This window comes from Mercenaria mercenaria, chromosome 8 (genome assembly GCF_021730395.1).
Source record: "Mercenaria mercenaria strain notata chromosome 8, MADL_Memer_1, whole genome shotgun sequence".
Classification (NCBI taxonomy): Eukaryota; Metazoa; Mollusca; class Bivalvia; order Venerida; family Veneridae; genus Mercenaria; species Mercenaria mercenaria.
The window spans coordinates 37,206,683-37,223,796 of record NC_069368.1 but is presented as its reverse complement, the minus strand read 5'-3'; the positions used below and the strand labels follow the sequence as shown (position 1 = coordinate 37,223,796).

At 35.7% G+C, this 17,114-nt stretch overlaps 1 protein-coding gene across 1 annotated transcript; it reads left to right on the top strand.

Moving 5' to 3' along the window:
• Nucleotides 1-7,009: 7,009 nt before the first annotated feature.
• LOC123566572 (uncharacterized) lies at nt 7,010-16,998 on the top strand. The gene is made up of 3 exons (XM_045360802.2): nt 7,010-7,648; nt 14,394-14,540; nt 15,062-16,998. Exons 1-3 carry the CDS (start codon nt 7,438-7,440, stop codon nt 15,238-15,240), a joined length of 537 nt encoding a protein of 178 aa, XP_045216737.2. The 5' UTR covers nt 7,010-7,437; the 3' UTR covers nt 15,241-16,998.
• The last annotated feature ends 116 nt before the right edge of the window (nt 16,999-17,114 follow it).

The window sequence follows — 17,114 nt, the reverse complement described above, 5'->3', positions numbered from 1 at the left end:
CTTACACACAACTTGTATTGACCTAATATCTCGGTTACTTTCGAAAACTGACCTAATCACATCATGGGTTCCAGAGTTATGGCCCCTTAATGGGCCAAAATTTGCTATTTTGGTTTGAGAACACGATAGAGACCACATTCTGCAATTAATTTTAATGAAACTTGTACACAACTTGTATTGGCATGATGTCTTGGTTTCTTTCGAAAACTGGTCAGATCCTATTATTGGTACCAGAGTTATGGTCCCTTAAAGGGCCAAAATTTGCTTTTTTGGCTTTTGCAGCCATAGCGAGACTTCATTTTTGGTTTGATTTAATACAAATTTGCAAGATACCTTTAACAACAATAGATCTTGGATCCCATGATGAATCCGTCAGATTCAATCATAGGTTCCGGAGTTACGGCCCCTAATTGACCCATGAAAGAACCAAAATTTGTTAATTTTTACCTTGAACACGATAGAAGTGATATTTCACTTTTGATTTTAACCACACTTACGCACAACTTAAATCACAATAAGATTTCGGTTCTATTTTGGACCTTTCAGCCATACAGATGTTTTATTTATGTTTTGATTTGATACAAACTTGCACAGAATATTTATCTTGATGATCTCTAGTCAAATTCACAACTGGGTCATATGGGGTCAAAAACTAAGTCACCATGTCAAATCAAAGGAAAAGCTTGTTAACACCCTAGAGTCTACATTTATTACTCTATCTTCATGAAACTTAGTCAGAATGTTTATCTTGTATTGATAATCCTAAGCCAAGTTTGAAACTGGGTCATGTGGGTTCAAAAATTAGGTCAACCGCTCAAATCAAAGGAAAAGCTTGTTAACACTCTAGAGGCCACATTTGTGATCCTATCTTCATGAAACTTGGTAAGAATGTTAATCTTGATGATTCATACTGTGACATTTGGGATCAAAAACTATTCATCACTCAGATCAAAGGAAAAGCTTGTAAACACTCTTGATGCCACATTTATTACCCTATCTTCATGAAACTTGGTCAGAATGTTTATCTTGATGATTCCCAGGCCAACTTTGAAACTAGGTCATGTGGGGTCAAAAACTAGGTCACCTGCTCAAATCAAAGGAAAAGCTTGTTATCATTCTAGAGGCCATGTTTATGACCCTATCTTCAAGAAACTTGATCAGAATGTTTATCTTGATGATTTTTAGGCCAAGTGTAACAGGTTAGCGATATAGGGTCATCATGACCCTCTTGTGTAATATTTGATCATAATGCATATTTTAAAAATTTTCAGTTGCACTAAAGAGAGGTAAGACAAATCAATTACTTTATATCACTGCATTTTTGCGTGATGCAGTTATTATATTGATTTACTTGCACCATGTTTACACGTCTTTATATTATTACCGATACAAGGGCAATGACGTTAAGTGATTCTTGGAAATTGCCAATCCATCCCATTACAGCAACTACATACCTTTAGGTTGGACAAGTTTTTAGAAAATTGTTTCAGATTGAGAGCGGCAGTGTATAGACTTAACGACCTATAACTGTTTCGTAACAGTATTTTGTCACTGACTGCTGTATAAGAAATGCATCTGCACTTTGGCTCTGTTGAGTGTTAATAGTTTCATATTTTGACAATGTAATTGTTGTCTTTGTATGACGGATGTTAAACATAACCTGAACAGTGCTCTAAAGTCTCTACGTGTTGACCTTTTATACTGAATTAATGAGAGCGATAAAGAAAGGTATACTTACCCTAAAGTGAATATTTAATCATGTTAGGGGTTTTCTGTACTATAAGTTGTTCCAAGAAGTAGAAGAGGCTTTTATGAAATGATGTTCTGTGTGTGGAACAACAAACATCGTCATATAACGCATGTCCATTTAACTCTCCTCGTTCTATTTTGTAGAACATTTCTTTTTCATAGAATTTAATGTTTATTCTATAACTTTGTTTTAATTGTTTGTATAACAATTATCTAGGTATTCTTGTTATGGACACTGACTGACATTATTTTTTTTTAAATAAAACAGTATTTTGAAACTTTGACAGGCTGTTTAAATGTGCATGTTTTGTAACAATTTTAACTCCTGGAATTCCTGGAAAAATATGTTAAACCCAACAGTGTACCTTACATTACAAATTTCTGAACGTAAACACTCTTTTAACAGTATTAATACTTATAAAGCAACATGGCTGTTGTCAACTCGGTTGAACGTGCCTTTTTTCACGAAAGTCATTATTTTATTCCTCCGCATAGCTGTTTCCTTTAAAAACTGCACATGGAGAACTCGTAGAAAAATATTAAATCAACGAAAATGAAAACAAAACATATTTCTTTAAATTATGGTAAGGTCATTATTGCAAATACTTAAATTGTACACTTTGTGCAGTTCTGTAAGACTATAGTATCATATTTAAGCTTTGAAAAATCTGAAAGTGTGTCCTCTTTCTGTAGTCTTATTCTGGGTTCTAAGACAAATGTCAATAAAATGACATTTCTTCAGTAACAAAATTCTGTGGTTACCTGATATTCTGCTTAGCCTTGAAATGAGAACAACAGAAACGATTTTTTCCTTATTCAGTTGCATGATATATAGTACTTAATGTTAGTCGAAGGAAGTACTTCATCAAACTGAAAGCAAAGCAACCGAGTAAAGCTGACAATTGCGTGCATTGCCATTATTATGTACCGGTATTGACCATGATAGGAATTACAGTGCAACGAACTATATGCATGTCCCTGATTTCACATCAGATATTTCCAGCCTTTTAAACTTGTAATTAACAAGATGATTATTTCGTTTGTATGTGTGTCGGTTCGCAGCCAAACTTTATAAAAGTGCTCTTTGCCACTTTATCCACGAATCACACAGCATCAAGCTATCTTATAATGACATGAATAACTAGTATGCAGAAAAGTGCTACTCAAATATTCCAAAATAAATGTAACCACAAAGTCACCGTGTCCGAAAGTTCAAATGGAATATGGGTAATTTTATATAGGTTGAGCGTTATCACACTCAAGCATCAAGCATCACCACAATCCGACATCTCTACAATCGAAAAAAATGAACACAAAATTTCATTCAGCCTTTTTCAATAAGACGATCGTTAGTGAGTTCTGTTTATCGCTCAAGATCAATTACTCGTCAAATGCATTCATTAATAACTGTCTTTATTGAAATAATGAAAAACACACAGTATGCAATACTGGCTATTAAACTGATTCACAAATAGCACCAGATGAACAACATAATTTTATAAAGAAAATTTTACATATCTATAACTGTGTTGGTATTGATAGCAATCTGACTACGTGGCGGGATGGTTAAGGTCGCTGGCTTTGAATTACTTGTCCCTAGACTTGGGGCGTGGAATTATTCATGTAAGGAGGCCATCGAACTGGCTTTACGGAGTACCTGTGGTTCTACCCAGGTGCCGCCCGTGATTGAATCATACACGGAGAGACGCCTTGAGTCTTTCTTCACCACTAAAAGCTCGATAGTCGCCATATGACCTATAATTGTGTAGGTTTGACCCAGCAACAACAAATTCAACAACATAGAGGAAAAGACTTTTGTCACATAAGGCTTTAACAAATCATTTTCGTTCGAATGTTTGGTAGATACATCTTTCGAAAATTATCTTTGTTCCTTTTAGTGTTGTTTTCCACACCACAATCCCCCAACTGCACGTGCAAATATGCCAGCCCACTGATCACTCTTTGTGTATTTTACTCTTTTATATCCTGGTTCACATTCTTTCTAAATTTCAGACTTTTAACTTTAAAGAAAACGGGTGCAGCTATAGTTCTGAGGTCAAATATGACGTTAAAAACGACGTAATGATGGCGTCTTAGCGTTCCATGCGTAAGAAAATTTTCTGTTTTAAACGATTTTTTAGTCTTATTTAACTATAACACTATCCTTAATTGCGGCTGAGGTAACACTAGAAAAAGATATTTGTATAAAAGGGCCGTTTTTTAAACAGTACCTTTTATTGCAATAATGCATTCGGATCGACTATATGACATTGTAATAACATTGCAGATTAGGGTCTACTGTTATAATAACTCTATTTCATAGTGGGACTAAATCGCTAATTAAATATCAAATATTTTGTGCAGATCTATCACAAGTTTTTTTTTAAAATTTTTATGACAACTATAGAATTAATGTTCTCTTTGGAATGTTTGGAAAAAAAAAACTCAGAAGTACAACATTATTTGTTACACTGGTATTGTATAAAACCTGTTTTTTTCCTTATACAAAAGCTTAATATTTTGTGCTGGATGTACTTTCACGAAGACCTCTGTTTTCTTATTACATTCATAGTACCACATCCTTATCCACAAAGTACTGAATATTACAGGTGTCCATGAGTATTATATCGATTTATGAATATTTTTTTATCTTCCCACCATCAATTTCTTAAAAATCCACCCCTTCCTCATTTCTGCATGAAGTGTGAAAGTAGCAATATGCGTCCCTTTAAAGGTTCTGAAGCTAAGCATACCTTACTGTCAATTATCACATTGCTGCAATCAGTTTCATCAACAAACTAAATAACCTGGCGGACAACACACAAACATTTATTGTAAAAATGTTAGATAGGATGAATCAAGTGCACAAAACATATCTATTGTCCTTCTTTGGCCTGCTACGAGTGAGTGAAATATCATTAAATAATCGTGAAATCATGTTATTTGAAGATTTCGTGCAACTGCATTTCAAAACATCAAAACTGACCAATAGGCAAAGGTAGCTCAGCGAGAATCTATTTCACTGTACAGGATGTTGCCGTACTCAAATTGAGTTTACAGGAATACACGCGATGCAGATTGAATGGCAATTTCTATGCCACGAAAATGGAATATCTTTAACACAATATTAGTTTAAGCAGATGTTGCGTACTTGTTTGGGCCCATAGCTTTCAAAGCCACTCATTGAGGATGTAGCCATCACGCAATATGCGGGACCATCCTAGCGAAAGTCGGGTGTCCGAATTCCGGAGCCACCTCCGCCGTTCCGGAGAAAGAGGCAGCTGGTTGTTAATGGGCCCAATATATAACAACATTTCAATCAAAATCGCAATTTGGACCTTATATTAGTTTCTATGAAAAAATGCCTAGTCCTTGGCAGGGCTTGGTCTTCAATTTGCTCTCCTCCCGGCGCTTTGGCAATCTAGCGTATTTTATCTATTTACAATTGCGTCTTCGCAAAAACCACCGGCACTATAGATGAAAGCGATCTATTGATACTTATGACGTCTGCTTGCATATTTTAACTTTTTCTCAAATCTTACATTTTCGTGAAATAAATCTACGCAGGTGTATGGTGCCTTGTTTTTCGTGTCAGTCAGTCATAGCCAAAGCAATGACATCTCTTTACTATAATAATAAACAGATTATACTATTAAATGTAAACTTGTTAAGATATTGTCTCATTAAATCGGCAACTTGTAAATGAGTTTTTCATCTGTTTTTCATAATTATATCTTATAACTTTGTGTTTAGATATGTAGTTTGTCAGTGACTAAATTAAAGTGTTAATCATTTGTAAAGATCAAGCTGTCATTACATTGTATACTCGGGTTATTCCCTCCAATGTTATTTGCTGTTTTTCGGAAAAGCGATAAACATGATGACTGTGATTATATGAGAACCTTAAATAAATGATTATCAAAATTAGGGAAATTCATTCCACATGCCTTTATGTACTGAACACACGTGGAAAATCGTTGGATACAGCTGTTTTCTCCTTTTTTTGCTTATAACTGATTCATTTGGCTACTTGGTGGAATTTGATGAAATATCGCGCGGCTACAAGATAATAACTCTTGGAATTTAAACAATGTCTCTTGCACATGGTAACTATCCAGTTCTCACGCTATAAAAAATTTACATTTCTTGGAAAATTTTATAAAGTCTTATACGTTGAATGATGCAAAATTTCCAGATATATCCTTAGGATACCGGGCGCATTTTTATGCAATCTCGCAGGCATTTTGACAACTAGGAAAATGACGTCACTCGACATTAGTAAAGAAAATGAAAGTAGACATGTTTAACTTGAAAACGAAAGTCGCCTTTGCATTGGCCGATAGTCAGGGGTCACAGGGGTCACTCCGTCAAAATGTATGCGCGTGGACTTCTTTATTTTTTATTTATTTATTTATTTTGATAATGGGGAGTCAATTTTCTGCATTTTCTAACGATTTGAAAATACCTGGACTTAAGCACGACATATCAGCCTTTCGTCTATGAAAACATATGTTTTAACTCGGAATAGACACAAATCCGATAGGGGTCCGTAACAGAGTAAGGGTACATAAGAGATTTTTGGAACTTTCTCAAATCGCTCAAAAGGTCCTTTTTGATGTTGTCTGAAAGTGTCAGTATATGCCTCGGATGTAAGATATTTCCGTATTTGAGAGCTGCAGACCTAGACATTTCAGAAATATTTTCAAAATGAATTTCGTGTAATAAATGTTGATTTTACGGAAGCGTGAGAAGTTTTAACAGTTTTCTTTTCTTTTGACAATGAACATCTGACATCTTATTTTACATGCGTTATTTCACCAAACATTGAAAAGGAAATGAAAAGGGACGTCTTAAGTATCTGTAAACGAAACTCATAACTTATGTACTATTTAAGGTTTTAAACTTTTCATATCTGAGAAAAATAGTTTTATTTAAATCGGCAGAATTAAGCATGCATAGTGTTTACAAGTAGAATATAAAGATGTATACATTCCATTTCGTAGGTACCAGTGATAATGTTTATTTTCTTTGATCAGATCAGTTTGATCGTTAAAAATGAACACAACATTTGACGATACGGTAACGGACGTTTTATTCTCACGTCATAAAATTTGATTTATCTATTCAACACTGGTATCATCTTCCGATTGAATAGTTCGGATCAATAATCATTTCATTGAATATCAATAGCGATTTTATTCAGGGAGCTTCGATTTTTCTTTCGCATCTAAATAATGGTCGCTATTCATGCAATTGAATGAAATAAATATTGATGAATTAAAAGTAAATAAACATAAACAAACATCTGTTATTTACGTTCAGAGTGTTCATTGATTTTGTTAATAAGAGTTCAACGCGAATTTAGGTATAGAAAAGGAATTATTTGAAGGGTTTAAATTATTATAGCATTATATAGTTATGCGAGTGTTATTTAATAAGTTTTCATACGGAATGGTTTAATTGGTGATATGTACTTCAAACGTTCCAAAATGTAGGTAGTAAAAACTTTGAATATAAAAAAGCGATAAAAAAAGACAAAAAAATGTTGTTGACATAACTATATAAAATTAATATCAGTGTTGGCTTAAAAAGTAACTGTTTTTATTTATATAAATCATAAACGAGAGGATTAGTTATTGCAGTAAATCAGCCGATAAAAACATATTGAACTTGCCAGTCTTCGAAAAAATGGGGATGTGTGGAAATGCGTCATTTTGGGCCATTACTGCCTTGGTGGTGGTTATAATAGCAATGGTACTGGATATCGTTGGTTTTGCCACAATATCATGGATGGTCTATCAAATAACTACAAACAGTATTCGAGTCGGACTGTGGAAAATGAAATCCTGTGTGGCTGACGCATGCACGGAAGGAAGTGTGAGTTCAAGTCTCAAAAATGGTAAGACCTTTGTTGTTGTTTTTTTTGTTTATATATGAATAGATATACATTTTGTGTATATATTATTATATATGTAAACAAAATCAGTGAATATAATAAATAAAGCGAATTAAGTAAAACCTATTTTTGTCTTTGATTTAATGTGAAATGCAAGTTACAGCGTTCCAACAATGAAAATGAAATAGTTGAGAACGACTGACAAATGCAATTCATTATTACTTACATTGGCATGGAAGTGATTTCAAGGTTCGGGGAGTTTTCCTTATATACCCCTGCAAATGTTAGGCATTAACACAGACACGTACCTTAGCATGAAACAACTAATGTTTTATGTGGGCGTAGAACTGCGTGGAACTTGATCTAGTATATCTAACAGCGGTATGCATCCTTTAGGGTTAAACCCTACAACGCTTGTCCATAGTTTTACCAAAGTCTTTACGGGTGTGTCTTTTGGAACAATTATGCTTTTTTCGGATATGGCGATATGAGTGTAAAACAGTTGCTTGGTCAACTATGTCATCTTCCATAATATTTTCTTGCTAAAACGACTTGTACATTTATAATTGATTACGACAACCAAATGCAAGGACTTGTTTCGGATATATAACGAGTCATGCAAAAGTATGATCTTACAGATGTTATAACCATATACCTGTTGTATTCACACCCTATAAACGACAGTATTCCCCCTCTTCCTCTTGCGAGTGATCAAAACAATAAACAGACACGCAAAAGGTAAGAATCATCTTCCAATTCATTATTTGGCTTTACACTGTATGTGTATTTAAGTTAAAACGATAAGTCTAACATAAATGTGTGTATATGGTGATATGATAGATGAAACTGACAGGTGATGTTTAGAAAATGTCGACTGATCACACTCATTGCATGAAAATTAACTCGACCAAGTCACAAAAGTGATAAAAATTACGCCAAATTGATCTGTAATCGAATTATCCATGATGTTTTCTGTAATAAGTATGCATACTCCATAAATATATGTAAATAAAATGTTTCGTTTCTGTTGCGTTTTTGAATGAAATTATTTTTTATCTAGTCAGTGGAAAAACATTGACTGTATGCCGACTTGCCAATTTTGATATTTGATCTGAACGCGTATTTGCGAGTGATACTGTATTCCATCTTGCGAGTACAATAGGCGATTTATGTCCTTAAAAGGCGTAAATGAAATAAAAATATGCATACAAAGTTGTTTCTTTTGATCAGTCGTCATGTTTATAATGTCATTTAATGTCGAATCCCCCGTGCGATGCTTGTACTAATCCACTGGGATTGGGGTGGAGTGTCTGTGACTCGCTATCCTACTTAATTAAATAATTAATTGAATGCTTCAGCGTCGTTTACATGCAAGTAATCAGTGTTGGTTTTACACACATATACTATGATAAAATACGAATTAGAAACTGAATGTAGACACGGGGTCCCTACTATGTCATGCAAGAAATTAACCGTCGATTCCCTATGGAATTCACAGAAAGAAATGTTACCTTACGATTTCTAAATATCGATGAGATGAGACCGGAGAGGACTATAGGTTGACCTCCGTCTGTCTGTCCGTCTGCAACAAAATGATCCTCTGATTTAAAAAAAACTATTTCACCCGCAAGTATCTTGCGAATGGACGTATAAATAGAAAAAGATAACGAAAACATTATCGGAAAAGTCGATTAAGTCCTTATTAGTAATTCAGAGTTTACTTCATGGTAAGTCAGTCAACAAGATTCAAAAGTAGTACAATTATTTTGTCACGAATACCCGATTCCCCCTTCCTCAATAATAACATAAACATGTTATCGTTACAAATACCGTGCGCGAATAGAACAGCCGTTGTGTTTACTACCTGTCAAGATTTACCTCTATTTCTCATGTTAGAAATAATTTACATTTGATAGTGATAACGCACACACGCCGGGAATCTGTCCTTGCGGATTTGGCCGTTTTCATTGCTAGGCCTTGCTCAATCCACTTCCGTTGTTTTAAAAATGGCGTGAGTTGTACCTCGTCTTTGTTTCAGTATGATCGGCAAATTCCGACATTTATATCGAAAGCTGTATGTTATTTGGTAAGAATGAATATATTAGAAATGATTATCAAATCACAGCAGGTAGTCGTGGGTAGGCATTAGAGATATTGCCATATTTATGGCCGATAGAGAGTTAACAGGCTTTTCCTTTGATTTTATCTGGTGACCTAGTTTTTGTTCCCAATTGACTAAGATTTAAACATCACCTATAGATTATCAAGATCAATATTCTGACAAAGTTTCATTACGATATGGTCATAGGTGTGGCCTCTAGAGTGTTAACTCGCTTTTCCTTTGATTTGATTTGGTGACCAAGTTTTTGACCCATCTGACCCAGATTTGAACTCGACCTAAATATCATCAAAAACACATGTTGAAAAAAAAGTTTCATTAATAAATGGTCACAAATGTGGCCTCTAGAGTGTTAACTAGGTTTTCCTTTGATTTGACCTGGTGACCTAGTTTTTTAACCCAGATGACCCAATGTCAAACTGCACCAAGATTTTATTGAGGGTAATATTCGGACCAAGTTACATTAAGATTGGACCAAATTGTAATCTCTAGACTGTTAACAACCTTTTCCTTTGATTTGACCTAGTGACCAAATTTTTGAGCTCTGATGATCTAATATCGAACTCGTCCAAGATGCTACTGAGGGTAACATTCTGACCAAGTTTCATTAAGATTGGACCAAAAGTGTGACTTCTCAGTGTTAACCGTCAAATTGTTGACGACAGACGACAACGACAGACGACGGACACAGGGTGATCACAAAAGCTCACCTTGAGCACTTCTTGCTCAGGGGAGGTAATAAACTCTCATTTTCCCCTCTAATGGCACTCCTGCTTGTAAAATGGGAACTTATATAATTCGCAGAATGTATTTTCAGTAAAATAAGACAAGTTTCGTGTTAAAGTTCATGTGTTTATGGCAAATACAAAGACAAAACTAAAATAGGGCTGTTTACTGTGCGACGCTGTCAAGAAAGCTATCCACAAACGATTAGTGGATTCAGTCTGGCGCCGTTTCACTCCAAATCACCCCATTTACTGTTCATATTTTCACACCTTATTAATTGCAGTTGCGATTATATATTTGTTTCAATGGTTTGAAATTCTAGAAAATATAGTCTTGTTATGCGACACATCGTCGCATTACGGTCTCATGATGGTGAACATTTGTGCCAAGTTATTTCAAAATCCCTAAAAATGCATAAAGAAGTTATGGCACTGACACGAAAAACAGACCATGTTTTCACCTTTAGGTGTCACTTTAAAAAGATAAAGGAAAATGATAAGATGGACATTAACTGCATATGGCCGATATTTGTATGTAAACTTTGAGATAGGTGCAATAACATTGAAGTAAATGCACGACCAAATATATGAGGACACATATACAAACAGATCGAACAGACAGACCGCATGGTGACTGTTTTATACCACCCTCCTTCAAACATTGTTTGCGGGTTCTAAATATGAAGAAATACTACAGGAGCATAGGAAACGCCGATATTTTATAACGAAGTCACTCACAAACAGGCATACAGTCTTTTTACCAAACTCGCAAGCACTTGTACAGTAATTAAGCAAGCGTGCATACAGTCAGGAAATAACACCGAATCTTCTTTCATTTACGGTTATAAACAAATTGGAGAATTTATCAATGATTTTATTTTATTTTATCGAACTAGTATTGTTTCTTTATCCACGAAACAGTGGAATTTACATGTAGGTCATTCTTCAAGCAAGAAAATAAGTACTTTTGACGTCGACAATGTACAATTTCTGGACAAAATCAGTGATCAATCGAGTTTATTGTTATAATTCTACCTGTCATCAGACTAACACATTATATACAGAAACAAATCATGTTTAGCTTCCAATAAAATGTAAATATACATACCTTCAAAGCAAATCAGTCACTTTAAAATGCTGTTTTTCAACTTTTAGCTATAAGTTTATTGTTTTAATCACTCACAAGAGGAAGAGGGGGAATACAGTCGTTTATAGGGTGTGGTATTGGATATAGACAGAAAAAAGACGAACATGTCAAGACGTTAAATAACGCAGTTTCTAGCAGACAAATGTACAGATTTTAGTGAATTAATGCTATGCGATAATGGGCCTTGTGAACTTTGGAAATTAGGTAAAGATACTCAGTTATTAGACCGGTGCTGTATATCAGTAATAAGAGCGATGGGGATGTCCTTTTCATACAGATACGGTCATGTACTATCTATCTATCTTCCGTATAGTCAAACCCCTGCTGGGGACCTAGACTTTGCGCGTCAACTAGCAAGAATGTTAAAATGAGTAAAAAAAGTAGTAGTAAAAAGAAAGGAGAATGGTTAAAAACAGGTTAAAAATAGGGCAGGTGTATTTAAGGTGAGATGTGCTCAATCTGGCTTACAGCCTGACTGAACACTGGCCCAGACGAGTTGACAACATCTGAGGGCAAGGCATTCCAATGATATACTGTTCTAGGGAAGAATGAAAATTTATGATAGTTGGATGAGGGTGAAACTTGAACGAATGCCTGGGAATGAGTGGTTCTGGTTCTGGAAGATCTAGTGTTGGGTGTTAGTTAGTCCGGTAGTGGGATGGCGACAACCAAATGCAAGGACTTATTCCGGATATATAACGAGTCATGCAAAAGTATGATCTTACAGATGTAAGGGTGTGTAGTTCGTCCATCGATGTTCGATGATGATTATGACATTTTCTAAGCTGGCTGACGGGTCCAGGTTTGGCTCCCCTGCTGATACCGGTGCGACATTGACATCTTTTCAGAACAGTTTTTCCAGGTGTCTGTTTCTATGTCGAAACTTTTAAGCGACACTTTCAGATTGTCTTCGAACCGCTTCCTTTGGCCGCCCACTTGTTTCCCCCCAGATTTTAGTTCTCCGTAGAGGAGCTGTTTTGGAAGACATTCATCCGACATGCGAAAGACATGACCAGCCAAACGCACTTGGTGGTTCTGTAGAATCTCTCTGTATCTGGAACTTTGTCCTACATTATTACGTGTAGAAGTTTGCGCAAGCATGTGATGTGGAAGTTATTCAGTTTGCCTGCATGTCCACTGTAGACTGTCCATGATTCACAGACGTGCAGAAGCGTAGGGAGAACAAAGGCTCTGTAAATGTTGAGCTTTCCTCTACACTCCCGTACATTGGAATGGAGTCTACCAAAAGCTGAGCTGACTTTTATCATTCTGTAGTTGACCTCGTCAGCTGTGTGAACTTCTCTGGATAGGGTGCTACTTAAGTATGTAAATATTGGTGTAATTTATATGCAGTGATCACAAATCATAACGTGTCCAGGTACGAATCTACAAGTGCTATAGAAGATGTATTCAGCTAATGGTTCAGCCATATGTTTCAGGCCTTTGAAGAGACGACATTATCATACAGACCAAACTCGGTCATTATCAAATGCGTATAATATTTTCTCCAAGCGTCGAGTTATTTGTATTTACCTTAAGGAACTTCTATACAGAATATTTACAAGTGGTGACACTCCTGCCCACCCCATACATATACGCGCCCCGCTCCCTAACACACACACACGCACACGCACACGCACACACGCACACACACACCCCTAACCAACACAGAAAATGTACGCTGTAATTATTTGTTGGAAACAAATAAAATGTCAACTCCAAGATAATATTATTGTCAGATATATACTATTGCAGGTTCTATAATCGACTCTTACCATGCAAATGTGGAAGTGCGTATCAAAGGCCAATTAATTAGAAATACAACTCTTTGGAATTGTGAAAAATGATCAATTTGATACTATAATTTAATGCGTTAAGATCACAGCGGGAACACTCACTAGTTCACACTAATACACTTTCCATGTAATAACCTTAGGCAATAAAATCTATGATATGATCCTTTTGAAGCATAGAACGCAACCCAGCAACATAATAGCAGGTTTGATTGAAATAACAATAACAGCCCTCACGCCCCCTACCACCGGCTTAAGCGGAATTCAATCACAATAAAAACAAAATATAACCAAACTGAGTCCTGCCATTAATCTAATTTCTTTTTAAAACAAAACTTCAGACGAATATCTTTTTTCACTGCCGATTTATCAGACAGTATGATAAAAAAACACATCGCTCCAGAGTAAATTATATCAGGAACGCGTTGAAAAATCTAGCTCAAGTTGAAGTGGTTTACCACTTCAAGCGCTATAGTTTTTAATTTTCTAATTCAGTAAAGGCGTTCAATAGGCTTGCCTACTTGAACCATTAGCCTGATTAAGCGCAACATTTTCTCATGTAGCAAATAAAGTTAATGACATCTACTTTCATTACTGGTCACATTTCTACTTTTTTGAATTGTGTAGAAACTGAGAAAAGAAGGGGACTCCGTGACAGAGTGGTTAAGTTTACTGACTTTGGATTGCTTGCCTGTCACTGCTTGCCTGTCACTGCTTTGGTTCAAAACCTCGATTGAGGTGCATAATTCAACATTCAGCTGGTTTACAGAAGATCGGTGGCTCTACCAAGGGCTCGTCCGTGCTTGAAATAATGCCAAGAGGGGCCTCTGGGCTCTGCTTCCAGCACGAATAGATGGAAAGTGGCCACGTTATCTATTGTATCGGTGTTACTTGAGCCCAAACACAAAAAATAAATAAAATAAAAATAAAGGTAGCGTACGTTTTAAATTCATTGTTTTTCCAGGCAATTTCACAGCAACACAAGGATTTGAGATCATGACATTTATACTTCTTTTGCTTGCACCTATAGCCATAGGTGTTTATGTGTTCGTGCGGTCTATAAGAGGGACGTGTTTGGCATATACTGCAATGGTTTTATGTTTCTCTGCAGGTACGTTATTTAAACTCCTCGCATCATTATTCCCCACGAAAGCGGTGTAATTAGGATATGGTGGAAACAGTGTCTGGTTGACTGTTATAAAGGAATGTCCGACTATATTTTAATGCATATTTATGGTTCAAAGTCACTCATATATAAAAACCTTACCTGCAAACACATGCCATTGTCTTAACTTAATTCAACGGTAATAGTTTTTTCGTATAATGTGTTACATACAGTATCTTACCTCAATGCCTTAAACTGTTATTTTCATCTTAAACACTTAAAAGTCATTTTGGTAATGCAAGCAATAATTATAAGCAGCATATGAGGGCTTCATATAGGATGGTACAAACATATTTGGTGAAAAATATTTTGGAAGGATGACGACGTTCACAGTTCACATATATCATACTAGTGTGGTCAGATATGAAACCAAAAAGAGAATATCTTGATTATCACTCCATTAAATTGTATTTACTTACAAAACGTATACGTTTGTATATATATATATATCTAACATTCTGTTTCAGCATTTTTCGGTTTTGTGGGTATGGTATGCTGGCTGGCTTACGTACCGGATCCGTATGTTGTCTCATACTCTTTTGGACTTACGGTGCTGGCGTCTATACTCGCCTGTATCGCTGGGCTACTGCTCATACCGGATGTCCTAGATGACGGTAGACAGGTCACGCCTAACAGACGTTTCTGATAATGTCATGCAACACTAGTGGCAGACGTTACACTCAAAACTTTGTTAAGTTCCAAAAGTCACAAATCTAATGCATTTTCATTTACTATATAAAGATATTTATTTAAAATGTGCTGGTCATCAAATTAAGATTGATTGTTCTTTTCACGCTAAAGAACGACACACATCACAAAGCTACACAATTCACGATATTGAAAGTTTCAATTAGGACACAGTACGACATGACACTCGCAACAGTCGTGTTTTGTGTAGCGTCGTTATATGCCATTTTTCTTGTTTGAGGGATGTTCGGAAACAAATGCAACCAACAGGATTTCTGTGAAATGTGCAGGCTCGTTTGTGCTGCTATGCGCTTTGTCGTATGTACCTGGTATATTGTGGTGGTGATTTTTTTCGTATAAATGCTCTCAACTAATATAACAACGAACTTGTGTCCTAGTGGATCTCGCGTATTTATAATGTAAGATGAAACAATTTCAATACAGTGTATCTGGTGTCACTAACATCATTAAATCCTGAATAATTCAGTAAACCTAAGAATTTGACCTCAGAAATCTCTATAGCAACCATCGACGAACAGGCTGTTGAAAGTATTCACATCATATATTGCAAAATGCATATTGTCCATTTGTGGAAACATTTAAATGTATCATTATATAAGGAGTTAATATCTATCTCGGACGCCATCTCGTATAAATATTTTAACAGGAAAAATACATACTATTGAACCCGTTTTAAAGACTGTATCCGGAATAAAATCAAAGCTGTACAAGTTAAATTGACAGTAACCTTGTTATCAAACGTGGAATTTGACTTGCCTTAACACATGTTACATTAAATTACCATCTCTAATATTTTTGTTTAACAATTGTGTACATTGTATTTAATGTCAGCTCTATGGTTTAATTTTTATGTGAAGACTGACTGAAGACAATATGTCAAAAGTCATTTGTCTTCGACATCTTATTCATAAACGGAGTGTCATTTGTTGGCGTTTATTCTGTGTACAGAAAGTCAGAATTTTATACTTATCGCGATTGTCACATTTTATGTCATAATGCCACATGCAGGATTGTATAGACTAGCTCCTAGACTATGATATATCTTTTTACATTTTTATGATTGAATGTAGTGAACTGAGCCAGGCTATATCCTATATGCAATATCATAATTTTAACATCATTCCTCTGTGAATTTTTTTAAAATAGACTGGCTTTTGTCCCTACGAAATGGAATTAGACAAAAAAGGGGAAAAATGTAGAAATATATTATTATTAGTCTAGTGACTAGTCTAAGGATTGTGTTGTAGGCGTGTCCCGCACTAAGTATCAACAGAGACCCACACACATAATACCTGCTTAAATGTACCTGCTGGATACTGCTGTAAGCGATTCAAGCACCAAGTACCAGCAGGCCACTGATCTAGGCGATTCACACACCTAGACGCGAAAGGACACTCTTCTTGGCTCTGCATGAACCGTGTACCCGCAGGACATTATTCTGTGTAATTCATTCCAGTGGGACACTACTCTTGGTGTTTAAAGTATCCTCAGTACAATGGGCGCTTCACGTGCCAAGTACCAGCAAGACACTACTCTAGGCACTTCACGAGCTGGCTAAACGGAAGTAATACCTAAGAAACAGAAATATGCAATTGTATCAGACTTGGGCATATACTAAACAATTTAGTTGGGAGTTATTGTAATGTTTCCATAGTCTTTTTCGAAATATAATGACTATGTGTCGGTGGAAGAAAAATATCTTGTTGTTGTTGTTGTTGTCACTAAGTTTAAACACTTCTTCCAAGCATTTAGCATTCATGTTAATTTCAAAACAGAAACTTCTTTTGTTTTAAATATGGTGCTTATTTATTA